Source organism: Montipora capricornis, chromosome 6 (assembly GCF_036669925.1).
Source record: "Montipora capricornis isolate CH-2021 chromosome 6, ASM3666992v2, whole genome shotgun sequence".
In the NCBI taxonomy this organism is placed as follows: Eukaryota; Metazoa; Cnidaria; class Anthozoa; order Scleractinia; family Acroporidae; genus Montipora; species Montipora capricornis.
The window spans coordinates 64,940,435-64,957,934 of record NC_090888.1 but is presented as its reverse complement, the minus strand read 5'-3'; the positions used below and the strand labels follow the sequence as shown (position 1 = coordinate 64,957,934).

Here is a 17,500-nt window from a genome sequence, read left to right as displayed (position 1 = left end):
TCACAACAGACGCTATCGTGCTTTCGGCTTGGATCTTTACAATGTGGATGTCCCATCGCAAATCACAATCTGTAAACACCACTATAAAAGATGAACTCAAGTTTGCTTTTGTAGCTTGGATTGTATATGCTGTTCATGTAGTGCCCCAAATAGCCACTTTGTTTAAATGGAAAACCCGTGTTTTCGATGACAAAGAACACGCGTTTGGGTCCAATACTTTAAAGATGAATTTATGCCTTACTCCTATGCTGTTTTTATTCTTAATTTATGCCCATCACGATGCAAAGTCACACTCGAGAAGAAAGTATTATTTGGAAAAGATGACAGCAGCTGTGACTCTTGATTTATTTGACAGTGTAGAGATGTTGGAATACCTCTTCGACAGCGAGAACATTTCCCCTGAGATTCAAAACGCCATTTTGGCTTTTTCCTGCATGAACATTTTCCTTCCAACCTTTGCTTTGTTCGAGTTAAAATACAACAAATTTCACGACAGCGGAGAGGTGTCTCCGATCTCGTTCAAGTTTATTTACATTTCCAGCTTCATGTTTTTCGTCAACGTGCCATTTCTGGTCTTGAGATTGATACTTTGGCATCAATATCATTTAGATATCTCGGTGTTGCTGGCAAAAAATGCTCTTGCAATCATTATGGGTATTATCGAGATTTTTGAATTCTTCGGAGACCAAAGACCAAGGAGATGTGAAACTTGCTCGAAGACTTTTGCCAAAGAATTTTTTAAAAGACATCGGGAAGAGTGCTTGACTGAAGGAAACCCGAAATTTACCCATTGTCAAACGTTGAGAGGCGAGGAAGAAAAGCTGGTCCCCAATTCCCCTGAGTCGGTGAATGATATGGATGTTGGGACAGTTTTGCTGATGACAAGAACTTCAAAGGAGTCTACTGTTTAATTTTGATCGCAAAGGATTTATGAGCATAAATTAGTAAAAAAACACAACACTACGTTGCCTTGAGATATAATAGGTATTTCGAACCACAATTAAGTACAGATCGCACACGCAGGAGCTGAGATTTGGATAAACGAACTCCCCTTTAGTCGAGTTTTGAAATAAAAAGAATTTAAGTGCCCCTGTAATCAAAAAAATCACTTTCTTCTTTTCTTCAGATTTTTAAAGTGTGTTTGCTTAACACATGACTGGCAAAATTTTGAGCTTTGAATTTTATCCAAAGGCCTTTACTTTGAGTGTAAGTTTTGGATTTCACGGCCCGCCATTACTCACGTTCAAAACTGACCGATTGAACCTCAGAGGGTTGGATCTAGGGAAAAGTGACTTCAAAGGCTCACTGGCTTAAAATCTCAGGTGTGAGTACAGCTTATTATACATGAAAAACGCAAATTTAAAAGTCTGAAAGCTCAAAACTCCCGTACTACATATTAATTCTGCAGTGTACACACGCATTGCTTTCTTAAACTGGTGAGCATTTGATGTAATTTTCTCCTCGAACCAGCTCTCTCAAGAACTTAAAGTTAGTATACGTAATGGCGGACCATTAAATATAAAAAATCCACTGAAAATAAACAGGTTTTTGAAATCAAGGCTTAAAACTTTGTCGCTTATCGTTTAATTGACATAATTTTGAAATTCAAAGAAAATATGAAATGATTTTTTGCTCACAAGGGCACTTTAAAAAGAATTGGATAAAAACAAGCTGAAAAATTTACACGGTTCTCAAAAGTAGTCTTTCCTAGCCATACCACGCAGGCCCTGAGCAATTGAGCGGGAGAGGGGGCGGGGGGGTATTTAGCTGGCGTCCGTTTCAGGATCATATCTGGATCACACTCCTCGCATAGGACTAGCTTCGGTTTCTCCACGGGTAGCTTAAGCTCGATATATGTATTTCTGTACTGTACTATATTATGGAAGAGTAGAAACAGTTTGTATGGGAAAAAGGTTTTTCTCAAAATTAAATATATATATATATATATACGATTTAAAATAAAAAAATAGCTTAACTTGCTTCAATCTTGTGTTTCTTTGTCTCTGGTACGGTTTCTAGGTCGATATTAAAAGCGATTTAGGTGGCTTTTGGTTGCTCTTCTTTTCCCTCTATATATGCTTTGCCAAGGTTGGGCACCGAGACGAAGCCGCCGAACAGAGATCACCAAAGGAAGAAGGCGATAAATTCCCTTCCGAGGGTTCGATGGCCTCCAAATTCCACGTATATCACGGACGATACCTCCGCTACCCATTCATCTTCAGGTTCTTCATTCGAGCCCCTTGTACACTGGAGAAGGAATGAAGGGCCGCTAAACTCTGCAAATATTTGCTTCGAGAGCCATCCGATGAGGCTTTATTCACCAGCGGCGTTACCCAACCGTAGGAAGATCGTTTAGCGACCGGGCTCAAGACTCACGATTGGTTACCATTGTGTCCATTGACCAGGCACAGGTCGTTAAGCGATCTTCCAACGGTTTGGGTAACACGGGTGGTAAATAAAGCCTCATCCTAACCCTAACCCTAACGCTAAATCGTTCTTAATCGACTCAGAAACTGTACCAGAGACAGAGAAACGCAAGACTGAAGCAAGGTAAGGTATTTTTTGTTTTAAATCGTTAATATTTTTTTGAATTTGAGAAACACCGTTTTCCCCATACAAATCCTTACATTTCTACTCTTGCGTAATATATAATACAGTATGACGTACAGATACACATATATCGAGCTTGGGCTACCAATGGTTTCTCCCAATAAAACAAGATGGTGATGTTTCGTTCTTCAAATTTTAATCACAAGTATTGCGTTGCATTCTAAGCTCTGAAAGCTCTAATTTCTAGTCGCAAATCATTGTGTCGGTTTAACAATGTAAAGAAAGAAGAGGCAGTCTTGATCGGTCGCGTGCTTTGTCTTGTTTCAATCTGAACTCATCTGTTACCTGTAAAGTTAAAAGTGTTTTAAAAACGTTATTACTCGCATTTATTTCCTCCTGTAGTCTAGATATAACTTGCAGGGAAACGCGAATTTTGACGAAAGAAGAGCGGATGATTTCAATTGAACATGTAGTCGTCTTTTCCGTCGTCAAAGCGACAGAGTTTTGGGAAAGCCAAGAATTTGTTCAATGGGGGGGATGACGGGCTTAACTTGAAATCGTGGCAAGGAAGGGATGGGGAAAGAAAATATTTTCCGACCCTTCCCACACCCTTCCTTCCTTTGCTCAATTCGGAGCACCGTCTGTTTCAATTGATAGCAGCCTCAGAGCTGACGCAACTACCGACGAAAAGTAAAGAGATTCTACCTTTTACCATTACACTATTGTGACCTGTCTCTCAAGACATAGCTTGCAAAACGATCTTTCTTACCTTCATGAACAGCGGATGGGTTATGAACATAGCCCACAAGATTTCCTGCAATTCTTGAGCACGTCTTGATAGGAGTCAGTGCATAGTTGAAGACGTTTGTAATCGTCACACTTTTCATGGTTGTTTACGCAGGGTACTAATATGAAATGAAATCCGGTGTTAGGAATAGATTTATGACATAAATTAGCATACGTTACGTGTGGCGGGAAGAGTATCACGTGAGATGAACTTTCCTTATGAGTTTTGATCGATCGCCGGATCACTTCGAGTTTGAGTGTTGAACCTTTGATTTTAACCCTGCTTCAAAGCCTTCAAGGGACGGTTCAGTGAAGTGGTAATTCATATGGAAATCTGTAAAGAGATTACTTAATCACGAAAGGAATTAACCCTTTCAGGTGCGAGGCAGACCCCAATTGACAAGTAAAATTTGATTCAACAAAGCTTCACGAGAGCCCTTGTGTTCGGTTCCAGGCTGCAACCGAGGTTGTTACTTTGGATACCGGCATTGATACGTCATTGAGAGACCGATTAGTGCGCACGCACAAATCCAACAAAGTTGAAAGAGGAGGGCAAACGGCGTCAACTTCATTCAACATTCGCGAAAACAAAAAAAAATGTCGAATGGTTGTTGAAGCAAAGTCTACACGCTTTTAAACTCATTAAAACATCGATTCAACTTCGATTCAACATGTTTCAACACGGTTGAAAGGGGGGAGGAGGGGGGGGGGGGGCAAACGTTTCAACATCGCTGTTCAACAAAATCGAACGGATGTAGAAGCAAATGTTGAAGCTGTTTGCCAGGGCCTGTAGACAGAATAAAATCTACTGAATCTATAAGTGGTCTATGGGAGTAAAAGGGTTAAATACATATAAAAAGACATTACAGACGGAACGAACATTCTGTAAAAGAAAAGAATTGCGTGGTCGAAAAGTCAGAAAGGCTATGCTAAGCATTGTTAGTATCACCCAACTAGTGGAATTATGCAAATGCTGCATTTTGATTGGCTACGCTACTAGAGGACTATTAGTAATAGTCCTCGAGTAGCGAAAAGCGTGACGCTTTCTTTCGTTTTATTCGAAATAAATATATTTTAAACTTGCATTTGCTAACTTTATTATTGCCTTTTCTTTCTGACTAGTTGGGTGATACTAAAACAATTAGACCCTTCGCCCTCAAGGGCCAAGGGTCAATAGCTCATTCGGCTTCCGCCTCATGCGCTATTGACCCGTAGCCTTTGCGGGCTACGGGTCTAATTGTTAAATAATACAACTGGTAAGGGGATCACTGCCTCAAACACCATCAGCCTTTTCCTAATAGGGGTTTAAGACACGACGATGGCCTCGGCAACAACACCACCACAAACAATATCATTGGTTAAAAGAGGAAAACTGTTTACACTTTTAAGAACATTTCGTTCTAAATCCTCGGCAACAAATAATAAATTGCTTCAAAGAGGTAAAAAAAGATCTTGCTGCACGTGCCGCACGGATGTTAAAACATATTTTTGCGGCACTCTTTATAACAACTAAACGGGAGCATACTAATTTCATTTTTTACCCAGAAAGCATTCGTAGCCAAATTATTTTTGGGATAATTCGCCCACATTATGCCACGTGAACGAGGTGGAACAATCGCGAAAGACTTACGATAGTGCAAAGTTATATTTCGAGGTGACGTTTTCGTCGACGTGGCTGTCGTAATCGGCTATTTCTTAAATTTCCCTTCATAATCACTCCAAGACGAGATCTTTTGCTGGAAAGAATTAAATGGGACAGACCACAATACTGGGAACACGTTCCCTATTTTTTTGCGAATAGTGACTGGGGTTTAATGTTTTAATGGCGAGTGAGGTGTGTTTGTCTGCTCGTTCTGTTTATTTGTTGAAGTAGGTTAGTATATATTGTTCAATTTAAAGGCCCGATAACTTTATCCTGTGGGTGACTCACTTTCCGACAATTTCAATCTGTGCAACAATTCAGTATTTGTTCACGCAACCGCGAATACGCACACTCTGAACACGGTTCTAAGGGGGCATAATGGTAAACCTTTGTCAACGTTTGGCGTGAAACGTGTAACGCGCGTTCACAGCTTCCGAATATTCAGTGCGAACTGATTGGTTGAATGTGTCAGTGCAAAGTACCATATTTGGAAACCCCTCGCTCTTGTTGTTCCAAATATGGTACTTAGCAAATTGAATATTCAGAAGCTTGTTTCCTAGCACACAAGGGGCCGTTACACTTTTCAACCCTTATGGGTTTCTGATAAAGTTGTATGGATCTGCTGTAATTTTACACTTACGCTCGAAGGCTATACCACAACAACGGGGACTACGTCCCCTACTCTCTCTTCTTGACCACTGCAGGGTTCTTTAACGTCCCACAGACAAGAAGAAGAAGAAGATTTGAAAGTCTTACCATTGCAGATGGTAAGAAGAACATTAATTGTGAAATTCTTACATTTGCAAATGGAAATGCAAGGGAAGTGTTTCTCCTCTGTTATTTAAAGACCCTGAGAGTTGGTTCGGCTGAGGCCGATTCGATCCCGCGACCTTCCCGCACTAAAGTGTGGCCAGTGTACATCTCGTCGCCGGTGGTGAACAAAGACGTTTTGTGAAAGGGAGCCTTTTATATGTTCATGTCCAAAATGACCTTGAAATACTTGCAAATGTGATGGCAAAGGCAAAATTTTCATCTGCAGAATCATTTAAAGGTCTTGAGTGTTGATCAAGCCTGAGTTGAGCCCACAGGCCTCCTGAAGGCAGTTTGATGCTGTACCTACTAAGTTAAGGGAATCATGCTTCGTTCCCACTAGCGGAAGGTCAGTTACGATCATTTCCCACCAAATTTTGTATCATTTTTCCATCATAGTAGGGGGACGATCGAAGGACGAGAACGTGGATTTGGAAAGAATTTTAAAATGGTTAAAACAATGGGATGAAGTCAAGATTTTGGTAACGTTTAGTAGTTTTATACATTTAATATGAATGAAAATTAATTTTTGTAAGCGAGAATCTCGCTTTAAACATAGTTAATGGAGGGGAATGGTTTGGAAACTCGGCAAACATCAAAGAAGCAAACAAAGATGCCAAGATTTAGGTTGGGAAGTCCACGACCGTGCACAATCTTTTGTTTTGAATTCGTACACTATGCATGAATTACGTAACCAACATGTTTCTATTGGTTAGTTCCTCAGTACGGAGTAAACAACTATTGTGTTTTGTGCACGGTCAACGCCAAAAAAGAGAACAAAAACCTACATCAAAGAAATTTGTCGGGTTTCATAACCATTCCCCTCTATTCTCTATTTTCGAATTCCCCATAATACACTTTGTTTGCCCCCCAAATTTTGCATAAACTATTGTTTTCAAATGCTCTTGGGGACACTGCATATTCCCAAGAGCATTTGAAAACAATGGTTTATGCAAAATTGGGGGGGCAAACAAAGTGTATTATGGGGAATTCGAAAATAGAGAATTAACTATGCATTAAAAGATGCCGTATATAAAATACCCAAAAGCACTTGCCTGCGTGTATTCTTTGATTGTAACTGACGTCACGGCGGCCATGTTGGTGGAAAGAACGATAGCGAAAAAGCCTTTTGGGAATTTGACTCTATTATTATGCAAAACTTGAGCTACATTTTTCTATTGTTTTGGCAACAACATGGCCGTCTTATCACGTGAGTGCAAGCAAAGAATACATCATAGATGGTCCAATTCACACGGTACCGGACGAATTTTCTTCTGGTAGAAAAATTTTACGGGCCATTTTGTTCGCACGGAACCGTCCAATATTTTTGCTCTGTTTACACCGAACTGACGAACCGGGTTAGAGTTTAACCTTTGGCAGTGGTTTTACCATCTGTTCATGCGCAGAGCGCTACTTTAGGAAATCCAAAATGGCGTCAAGAAAGAGAAAGCCTAACGATAGCAGCTGAGTTTCCACGCATCCATGCAACCACGCCTTTGCCGTGAAAAATTTAGACTGTCAAGGTGTTCACAGTGCGCCGGTTAAATTTTCGACGGTACTGACCAAAAGTTCGTCCCCGATTTGGGTGTTGAAATTCTTGAACGGCGAGGCGTCTAAATTTTCGTACGTTTAGCGTGGTTCCGTCCGGAACCGTGTACATCGGCCAAAGTCACACTTATTATATTCTCGGTTTTCACATGACGTCACGACCGCCATGTTGGTGCCCAAAACAAAGAAAAGGCGGCCATGTTGGTGCCCCGACCAAATCCTCGGGGAATTTAACTCTATTATTATGCAAACGCTTTCTTTTGTTTTCGTTGACAAACATGGCTGTTGATCACGTGAGTGAAAACCAGCAATTCTTGTTTTGTATCCACGTGATGAGACGGCCATGTTGGTGTACAAAACAATAGAAAATGGCCCCACAAGTTTTGCGTAAGAATAGAGTCAAATTCCCGAAAGACATTTTACTGCTTTGTTCTGTACACCAACATGGCAACCCTGACGTCAGATGCAAACCATCAATACTCAACAGAATATCGCGTTTCTGATTGGTCAATGGCGAATGAATAAAGAGGTAAAAGAGTGTAGTAGAGGTTAAAGAGTAAAATACGGAAGTTGCTATGGAAACAAGTTTGAATAAAATAATATAATAATAAAATTCGTACGAACTTGGTGGCCCATTTCGTGATTTATGTTTTGAAAGGTGACAGATTACACTCGCTTACGGTTCTTGCAATTTGGAGAACGTTTCAAAATATCACTCGTGTCCATAAATCAGCAAAGGCACTCACGTTCATACGATTTCCTATATAAAACGCACAGTTCGCTTACCGGGGCAGGAACGAATGTTACAGTCGACCACCTCTTCAATATCACCGCTGCAATCCTTACCACATCTGCTTGGTGATGGATTGTTGCATGAACGAACTCTTTTTTGCTTACCCCGTCCACATGATGTACTGCACTGACTCCATGCAGACCAATCGGTGAAAGAACCGTTCACTGGAAATATTAGCGTAAAGAAATACATATTGGCTAAAGGTCGTTTTAGAGCTGGTGTTTTCAAATTTTCATTTTTTAACCGTATCGTAGAAATGCGGAATGGCTTGCCGGTAGCTATTAGGACAATTCAGCAATTATCACCATTGTGTAAAAAACTGAATGAGTTTTTGATCAATTTGATAAGTTCAATTCAAATAAGGCGAGATTTTTATAGTTCTCCGATTATTTGGAGTTATATGATTTGACTCTTGATACCGCCTGTTTAGAATGACATCGTTATTTTTCGACTCATAGTTTTTTTTGTTATCCCCGTATTCTGTATAAACTGACCTAATTTCCCAGATGTTGATTTTTGTATTTTATTAATTTTATTTTGATCATCTGTGTAATTGTATTGAGTAAATAAATGGTATCAATCAATGTTGTTATGGAAACAAGAGTACAAAATAACCTATCTGAAGCAAGGTTTTTTACGTCGAGTGGGCGTGCGCTTACCAAATTTGAGAATCTTCTTTTCGATTAACATAATGATAATGATCATAGCAATAGAGATGATGATGACGATGATAATGATTGTCATGACGACGATGATGACGATGACGATGACGATGACGATGACGATGACGATGACGATGATGATGACGATGACGATGACGATGACGATGACGATGACGATGACGATAACGATGACGATGTCGATGACGATGATGATACAAATATGTTCTATGTTCCACTGCGCTCTTCTCGACAGCCTGCAATGCTTTCAGTAGTGTCATGCGATGTGTCACAACCCGTAACATAACTAATATTGCTTGAAGAAGCAACAAAATAAAAAAAATCGGTGTTGGGACAAACTTGTACCTGGTTTAAGGACTCTGTAAACATAATTTGTGAAATCAACACCCGTGCATTCTTCGTCTAAAGCATCGTTACAACTCTTTAATCCAATTTTGCTCTCGGCCATGAGACATTGAGCAGAAGGACCATTCACAGAATACGTTTGGCCGGGATTTGCTCCACTCCAGCACTCTCCAAAATATTGTAGACCGAACACGTCCAAACCGTTTCGGGAAGCTGCTTGTGCGCAAAACAAGACGGTGCTGCAATGAAAATTAAACTTAATTGTTATCAAGAATGAAACAATCCCTGGGAATGAATGAAGTAACGTATGCCATAAATTTAAGATAATAATCCCATGACCATGAAAGGTTTCTTATATAATGCGCATTTTTTGAACCCCAATCTTATACTTCTTCATAAAGATCCAATGATGATGATCCCTAGAACATCACAATGTAAGGTCAACTCTAAAACATACGTTCGGCGAAAGATCAAATCTGGTAAACTAGGTCGAACTTGAAAGAGGTGTTCAGTTTTCGTTTGTGACTCGGGGATAATCGGAAAAATCCGATTGATCCTATGCAGGAGTCAAGCCTACGAGTGGACCTCCCGATTACCATTTCGGATGCTGTACCGCAAAAGATATAGAAAACTCGTCATAGCCAGGCCAATAACCTAGGTTCAAGTTAAGTTCAAAGGATTTTTTCTGTGCTCTACATAACGCTACAGCTTCGTAAATGTGACAGAACGTAACAGGGAACGGGGAAATGAAGGTAGGATTGTTTTCGTGGGCAACTGGGCCCAATTTTACGTATTACTATTGGGCTGCCTAGATACCGTTTCTTGCTTCTGTCAGATTTTACTGACCTTTTTATCATCTGCTTCAAATCGGACCAGTCGAGAAATCCGCGACGATTTGCTATCAGCTTCGGAAGTGGGCGTGGTGTCGTGTGCTTATCTCTAAAACAGCCAACTTTTTCGTATTCGACACATTCCGTCAAATCCCGAGTAAGGCCTAGGATTGCTGAAGTTGCAATAGAGTAATGAGATGAAATCGTTATCAACAAGTTTCATAAATATACATATATTTTGTCGGTCAAATCCGGTCTCAGGTTGAATCTGTTTTTACCGAGGTTAAATCCTCATTTTACCAAGGTTGAATATGCACTATTGACCGAATGCAAAAATGGCCGCCAACAAATTATTCCCCCTGGGGCCCGTTTCTCGAAAGTCCCAAAACTTTACGGGCTGTTTTCGGGTGCCACAATTCTCTTTTTATCTCAAGAACGGAGAGGATTTAAGTCGTCAAACTTTACAGTTATTTTTCTTTTTGTGACCTTGAAATCATGTTAAAAGATCGGCTTTCCAGAACAAGCGGTTGACAGTTTCACAAATGGCTTTTCGGGCCCGAAAAGTTTTCGGGACTTTTGAGCATAGGTGTTCAGGTGTTCAGTTGTTCAAACGATGGTTTTGCACCATCCGCCGGATAAATCACTATCCAGTGGATAAGTCATGGCGAGACAAATTGCTCTATCCAATAGTGATTTATCCGGTGGATAGCGTTATCCACGTTTTAAACAACTGTGCTAGATAAAGTAAAGTAAAGTAAAGTAACCATATTTAACGTCGATAACTCGTAACAGTAATTCAACTGACAAACCTGAGGTCGACGGTGCGCTCATTTTACTCCCCCCTCTCCATCAGTGCTCCGTTTTACGGGTATTTAAAGGTACTTAGCTACACGGAAAGGAAAGAAGTCGAAACAAGGATGCGAGATCCGGGAATCGAACTCGGGACCTCCAGATCTAAAGTCCTGCATGTGCCTTCACCACTACATTACAACAATCAAGCACTATCAGTTCTTTTCATTATTTATTTTTCTATAATAAGTCAATTGATGTCAATTTATAATAACCCAAACTAATCCTAACCTGACCCTAATTTTTCTCTAGGCTTAATTTAGGCTCCAAAAAAAGTTTCTTCAATTCAAATGAGTGCGTATTCAACTTAGGTAAAATGAGGATCGCTAATTGTAACCTATTAGGTAAAAACGGATTTTACCGGCACCTCAAGTTATGTATGTATGTGTGTAGACTTCAGTCGGTGCCTGTGGAAACTGTGTCCGAAGTCCTTTCCTTTCTGCTATTCCTTGTTTATGAAGACTGCTCGTTCAGTTGAAATCGGTCTCGGGAGGGCAAGACCAGATGAGAAAGCCTTTATCTAGTTGAAGAAAATCTCTTCACGGCGATCTAAATTAAATTTCTTTCTCTGTACTGTCGTATTTTCAACACAAGAATGAAGAATTCAACTCTTACATTGATCCTTTCGCCGGGTATTGTCAAGAACAGCAGCAACCCATACTGTAATATCTAATCACTAGTGGCATTGCATGCATTATTTTTCTTTTGTAAATTAAAGACGTTGCTCACAGATATTATGCATGTGGAATTAACATGCTAGTGAAGAAGTTGGTACTTAATTTACTCATTTTGTTCACAAGTGTTTAAGGTTTTTATTTAGTCATTTTTAGTTCTGTTCGTTTCTCGCTCTCCGGTACGCTTTTACCCTAGTCAGAGTATAACGATGCTGTCGAGCTGAATTTTCTTCGCAGAAATTAGTACGTTAGAGAGGGTTGACTCCCAGCCCAATTGCAAGAATGACTAGACTAGACGAGAGATAGACTAAGGCTCCCCTTAATGAGCGCATGATTTGTCCTTAGTATTTATATGTAATATTTCTACATGATAATTTTGTAGTGTGGAAACCACAATAAAAAGTCTGCATTGAGGAAAACTCAGTTCATACCGGTTATAAACCCACAGTGAAATACCAGAACGACTCCTGTGAAACTGAGCGCAGGGAAAACGGCACCTCTCGTTTTTCTCATCGTCTTTGGTGTTATGACTCAAACAACAACCGTCGGCTAATTTCAAAGCGAGTCCTTTATACTGTCCTCGCGGAGTACTTTATTAAATTCTCCTAAAACAAATTTAATAAAATGTACCGGAATTAATAGTAATATTACAGCTGTCACCACTCACACGAGCCCCTCAACGACTTTTTGAAATTCATTTTTTCCTTATTTAATTTCCATGACGAAATCGACTGACGCAAAGTGAACAGGACTATTGTCGTGGAAATTAACAAATCGAATGCGGTTCAGCGTTGACCACTGTGATGACGAATATCGTCGTCGATAAGAGTACAGACAACGCTGAACCACTTTCGATTTGTTTTTTACCACAATATTCAACGCCAAAGAAAGTTTTTATTTCAGAGCGTGACCAAAATCATGATCACAAAGAAAGAGCAAAGAGTTTTGTCTATAACTCCCCAAAATGAGCGTTTCTGATTGGCTATTACATTGCGTGACAAATTGACGCGAGCATGACGCAATCAGCGTTGTCTGGGATCTTATCGACAACGGCAAAGGAGCCAATCAGATTGCGTTTTTACAAGCAATTATGGTAAAACATTTGATCGACGTCCACGGAAAATTTAGTTTTGAAAAATGAAAAAAAGTCGTTGAGAGGCGCGTGTGACTGCGGTGTGGTTATGTTCCACACTCAACGCGATTTGAGCCGTTTTTCAATTCCTCGGTTGCCAACCTTATTATAAAATACCAAGGCTGCACACTCCGTTGTAGGGCGTCCACCAAACTGAGTCAAATATTCCATTATAAAATGTTCCCACGGTCACAATTCCACATCTGAATCAATTGACTGATCGAACTTTCATTTCAACCACCATCAAGGCAATAGCATCCCCGCGAGCAACCTAAGGAGGTAGTTTCTTCACCCAATCGAAAGAAAAAACCTTCCCAAAGCCGGATTGTGGCATGAGCCAAGTTAAACAAAGCGACCTTTGGAATCCGCTTTGTAACCCTGCCCACTTGACAAATTGAGCCCTACCGGAGTGCCAGACGGTAGTTTGTTAACGACAAGCGTTTTAAAAGGTACGACAGACGTTGTCAAACTACGGAAGGTTTTTTTTTCGATCGAGTCAACAAACTACCCCCTGAGCAATAAGGTCAGGCTTTTTAATTGAGAATGTTTTCATATATTATAAGCCTTTTATCGGTATTCCCATTTTGACTTCAGCCGACACAACACAACTAACTCAATCACATCACTTTGTAGATACTTGGGCAATGTAGGACAGCAAGCACCACAAGCCGGTTTATTTTGTTTGCCATATGCATACAAACTCCGTTCCCACATAACAATATGTTAGCATGCTTTATGATACTGATCTACTAAAAACTTATTACAGGAAAGCTACACTGGGCACCTGCCGGATACGAAAACTCAAAACCCTGTGGGAATGAGGGAACGTATTCTCCAAACCCTATGCAAGTGCCACTTCCCTATGGAGGCTAAGGGGTAAAGTTAACAAAAAAGTAGGCGAAGAAAGCCAAACCTAGACTGATTCAAACCCCAAACGGTTCGCTACTCGTACGACAAATTACCCATAATCCCCACCAGACTACCGGACCCAGTCCTCTGGTCCGTGCCGGCAAAATATCTATTTCTGCCAATTTCGCAGGCTACAACTGTCAGAAATATCATTATTTTGCAGGCCGTATTGTCTTTGCCTCTCACTGAGCTTGCATGGAGCACCTGTGATTCATTCAGAATTATCTCGCATGTCGCACTTCCCCTACAGGCCTCAGTAATATCTACTGTTGATTTAAATGAAAAAGTATAATAACAAGAATGTCGTCAAGAGGAACAAACACTCTTTTCGTTTCTGGGGGGATAAAATAAACGAGACAATGTTTTAAGAAAGGTATAGTATAATTAAAATTGCAATAATATCCGGAAGAGAGTATAACCATTACGTGAAGACCAACAAAACCTAAGATTTCATTATGAAGTATTCCGCGTATAATGCAAAAATACACCTAACAGTAGCGTGGGTTTTAGCTTACCAGGCCAGGGTTGCTCGAAGCATGGTTAGCGCTAACCAACGTTAAATGTCATGATGGAAATCGATAGATTTTCGAATACCTCTTAAACAACAGTAAGAGTCAACCTGCAGGCAACCGATCGAGCAACCGGCCTCAGGTCGTTATTACAAAAGGTCCATATAATCCGCTTGACAAACAATGTTAGAAATCTGTATACGAAATGTAGAGGTGATCCTCGCGAATGTCTCTTAAAAATTCAGGCCGGCGGTCTCAACGGGATTCGAACTCACAACGTCTGCGATGCCGGTGCAATGCCGTCTACCACTGAACTACGAAGCCACACAGTTGGGAGCAGATCAATTTGTTGGGCTCATTTTGTTCCCGTGAAAGGACTAAATGAGTGAAAGAAATGTATATTGTATTTGAAATGCGGGTTATAGACGGAATGTAGAAGTGATCATCGCACTTAACTGCTTAAATTGTCCAGATCACTTCGACATTTCATCTGTAACCCACATTCAGTTGAAATATATGCATCTCTTCAACTTGATGTTAGAAATATAAGTGAATTATTAAAGATTGGTTGAAAATCAAACGGAAAAACAGACTCCGTTTCAATGCAGAATGAAGTTGACCAAGCAGTTTGTAAGAATATATGAGAACAAAAAGTTAAAAAAGGTTACAAAATTCTATACCATAGGAAGCCTGATGATAGACCAACGGGGCTAGTAATCGAAAGAAATACTTTAACAACGAAGTAAAAATGAATAGGACCGGGGAAAAGCGTAAAAAAACGTCGAGAAATGATTAGTCTCAGAGTCTGGCAGATAAACTTCATGCACAAACCACAAACTAACTGAATGCGTTGAATAATATATTTAGTGGATGTCGCAAACCGATTGGTTGGTGATTATGGGTTGATAAAGGAAAGTAATTTTTAAATAGCAGCGTTAAAAATCATTATGATTGAGTTGTACTCCTCTGAAATGGAGAAAAGAGTTATGAGTGTTGAGAGGTGGAATCGCTGAAATTGTTTACTGCTAAGAACATCTCGATTTATTATATTCTCAACATAATATAGAGTTTCTCATTGGTCGATGACCGCTGCATAAATGAATGGTTTTTTACAATGACTGCAGAATTCTCGCGCGCTCATTGGCTAGTTTTTATTGTCAATAAGCGGACAGACACATAAATTAATAATTTATGCGAAACTGACGTGATATTGGTCGCGTCAGATTGAATGAAATTGAAGTTTTTCGCATTTTTGTCTCGCGTTCTTCTCGTGTTTTGACTTATTTTTGACCACTCTGCCCTTTTTATTATTGTAAAAAACGAATTGATGTCAGTTTTTCATGCGTCTGTCCTGCTATCGCCTCGTGGATCCACAGCTACTTTGACAATGTTATGACGAAATTCATGATCAATAACAGGTCAGACCAGGAACCCATGACCCGGAGCCTACAACTCTAATCGTACGTGTAACGGCGTTTTCACAGACCGATTTATTTTTAGATTGAATTTCCCGCGAACGAGACTCCCACAGGAGCCCGATGACCAATTACAAGAAATTATGCTGACGTCATATGGTCACCGAACCGGAACTGCCTTTGTTTTTTGACCTTATTCGCGGGAAGGGCTAGTCTAAAAAGACCTAAAAATAAACCTACTTGTGAAAACACCGTTTCACAGACGCTGTAGGGAAGTTGCACGCTCCAGATGGGCTCCTGGTCAGACGCATGAAAAACTGACATCAATTTGTTAAATAGAGTGCAGTAGAGGTTATAGAGCGTAATTCGGAAGTTGCTATATGGCATGCAATGCTCTCATTGTTCAAACGTAGAATCATTTGGTAAAACGTTTTACAGTTTAAAATCCCTTTTATTGCAAAGTTTTATAAGTGCATAATGGAAAAATCTTTTATGGTGTCCACTTTTCCTCCAATGTGCCAGAAGAAGGTTCGCTAAGGAAAGAGAAAATGGCTGAATTAAAACAAATCAATCATGAGGTACTATAGGCTATAAAGGGGAATGTATTCGTGATCCGGGCTGTAACCGGCAAAACTAGTTGTTATGGAAGTTCAAGTTGTAGTGTAAATTTGTGGAAGGTTCTAGGTCTTGCACGTTTGTGAGAATATTTTAGATATCGGTGATTGTTACATTTAGGGCCCGGTCTCACAAGCAGATTTTTAAGCTCGCTTTGCAGATAGGAAAGGTCAACCACAGAGCTTGGACAAGTGCAACCGACAAGCGAGAACCTTACAAACTTCAGAGGAGCCGAAGTGTCTTGCCTCCAGGTAGGCCGATTTTTTTTTGGTTAGGATATCGAAAAAGAGCATTGGGTTGGCCCGCATTTTTTGGAAGTTCGTGACAAATTTTTCTGTAGCCTAGTGCGATACGGCCCTTCAGAAAGAACAATGATTTTGGACTTCGTTACGTCATAGGCTATATTATGAAACTGGAATTTATATAAGCTGACGAGTTTATTTCATAGGGAGTCCAGTCGGAGTGCAGTTATCATGTAAGCTAATAACAATAGGCTGTGAAGATTAAATCTGGTTCTCCAGTTTTGCACTCGGGTCTGCTCCGGCCTTATCGAACACACTTTATGAATCGATGGAATAACTACCGTAATGAGTGACCGACTCTTTACACCATGAAGATGAATGGGACATGGCGAAAATAAAACTCTCACTTGATATAACACTAAAAAATCCGAAGCTCGTAGCTTCGGCCAATATCGGGAAGACTCGGATTTTCTCCGAGCATTTCCGAGCCCCATTATTGAAGAACACATCTCTCTATTAGCATCCACCCTTTTTGAGTATATATACTTTTCTTACCCAAACAATTAACAGTCTTAAGTATCAATTGTGATTCAGAGTTTTTCTCCAGCTTCGCTTGATCCCTGGCATATGTCTTATTAAAAAGTTGGCGTCCTCCACTAGAATTTAAATTAAAAAAACAATTACTGATAACACTTGGGCTCAATTCAACTTCACGGTTTTCGACTTTTGTTCTCAAACAGAGCGGGTTAAGATTAACTAACTGATCCGATCAAGCTGGTTACCAGAAAAAGGAATCTTGCAGAAGAAATCGAATAATTGGGGAATGATTTTTTTTCTTTAACTGGTCAGCCACACATCTTTTCTGATCTAATTTTGCACATCATTTATAACTGCAAGCTGCAAGGTAATGATTGAAAATGGGTCTGATCTTACTGTTGCCCACCCCCCCCCCCCCCCCACCCCCTTCCTTAGATGACAGAAAATCGTACACGTGCCGCTCCGTTAGGTCAATATGTTTCCGGTAAAATCCGTTCTCAGGATGAATTCGTTATCCTCATTTTACCTAGGTTGATATGCAGTCTACCATTGAAAGAGCTGTCAACCCCCCCCCCCCCCCCCCCACCAAAGGACTGAAAACACCCATACCTTCCCTAATGCATGTTTCGTACCA

At 40.2% G+C, this 17,500-nt stretch overlaps 3 protein-coding genes across 3 annotated transcripts in view; 1 reads left to right on the top strand and 2 right to left on the bottom strand.

The window, feature by feature from the left end:
- LOC138052891 (transmembrane protein 121B-like) overlaps window positions 1-2,581 on the top strand; it is a 4,022-nt gene extending 1,441 nt beyond the window's left edge. The window contains exon 2 of the mRNA XM_068899486.1: window positions 1-2,581. This exon is cut by the window's left edge and continues 294 nt beyond it. Within this exon, the coding sequence (XP_068755587.1) occupies window positions 1-911 (911 nt within the window). The 3' untranslated portion in view covers window positions 912-2,581.
- Window positions 2,582-2,729: 148 nt separating this feature from the next.
- LOC138052892 (uncharacterized) lies at window positions 2,730-12,091 on the bottom strand. The gene is made up of 6 exons (XM_068899487.1): window positions 11,939-12,091; window positions 10,001-10,157; window positions 9,155-9,393; window positions 8,123-8,293; window positions 3,320-3,455; window positions 2,730-2,895 (listed from the first exon to the last, which is right to left on the bottom strand). The coding sequence occupies exons 1-5, from the start codon at window positions 12,018-12,020 to the stop codon at window positions 3,340-3,342; spliced, it is 765 nt and encodes a 254-aa protein (XP_068755588.1). The 5' UTR covers window positions 12,021-12,091; the 3' UTR covers window positions 2,730-2,895; window positions 3,320-3,339.
- Window positions 12,092-15,926: 3,835 nt separating this feature from the next.
- Window positions 15,927-17,500, bottom strand: part of LOC138054295 (cartilage matrix protein-like) — a 14,491-nt gene continuing 12,917 nt past the window's right edge. Inside the window, exons 8-9 of the mRNA XM_068900767.1 lie at window positions 16,885-16,985; window positions 15,927-16,005 (exon numbers count right to left, since the gene is read on the bottom strand). Of these exons, the coding sequence (XP_068756868.1) occupies window positions 16,909-16,985 (77 nt within the window). The 3' untranslated portion in view covers window positions 15,927-16,005; window positions 16,885-16,908. The remainder of the gene's footprint in view (window positions 16,006-16,884; window positions 16,986-17,500) is intronic.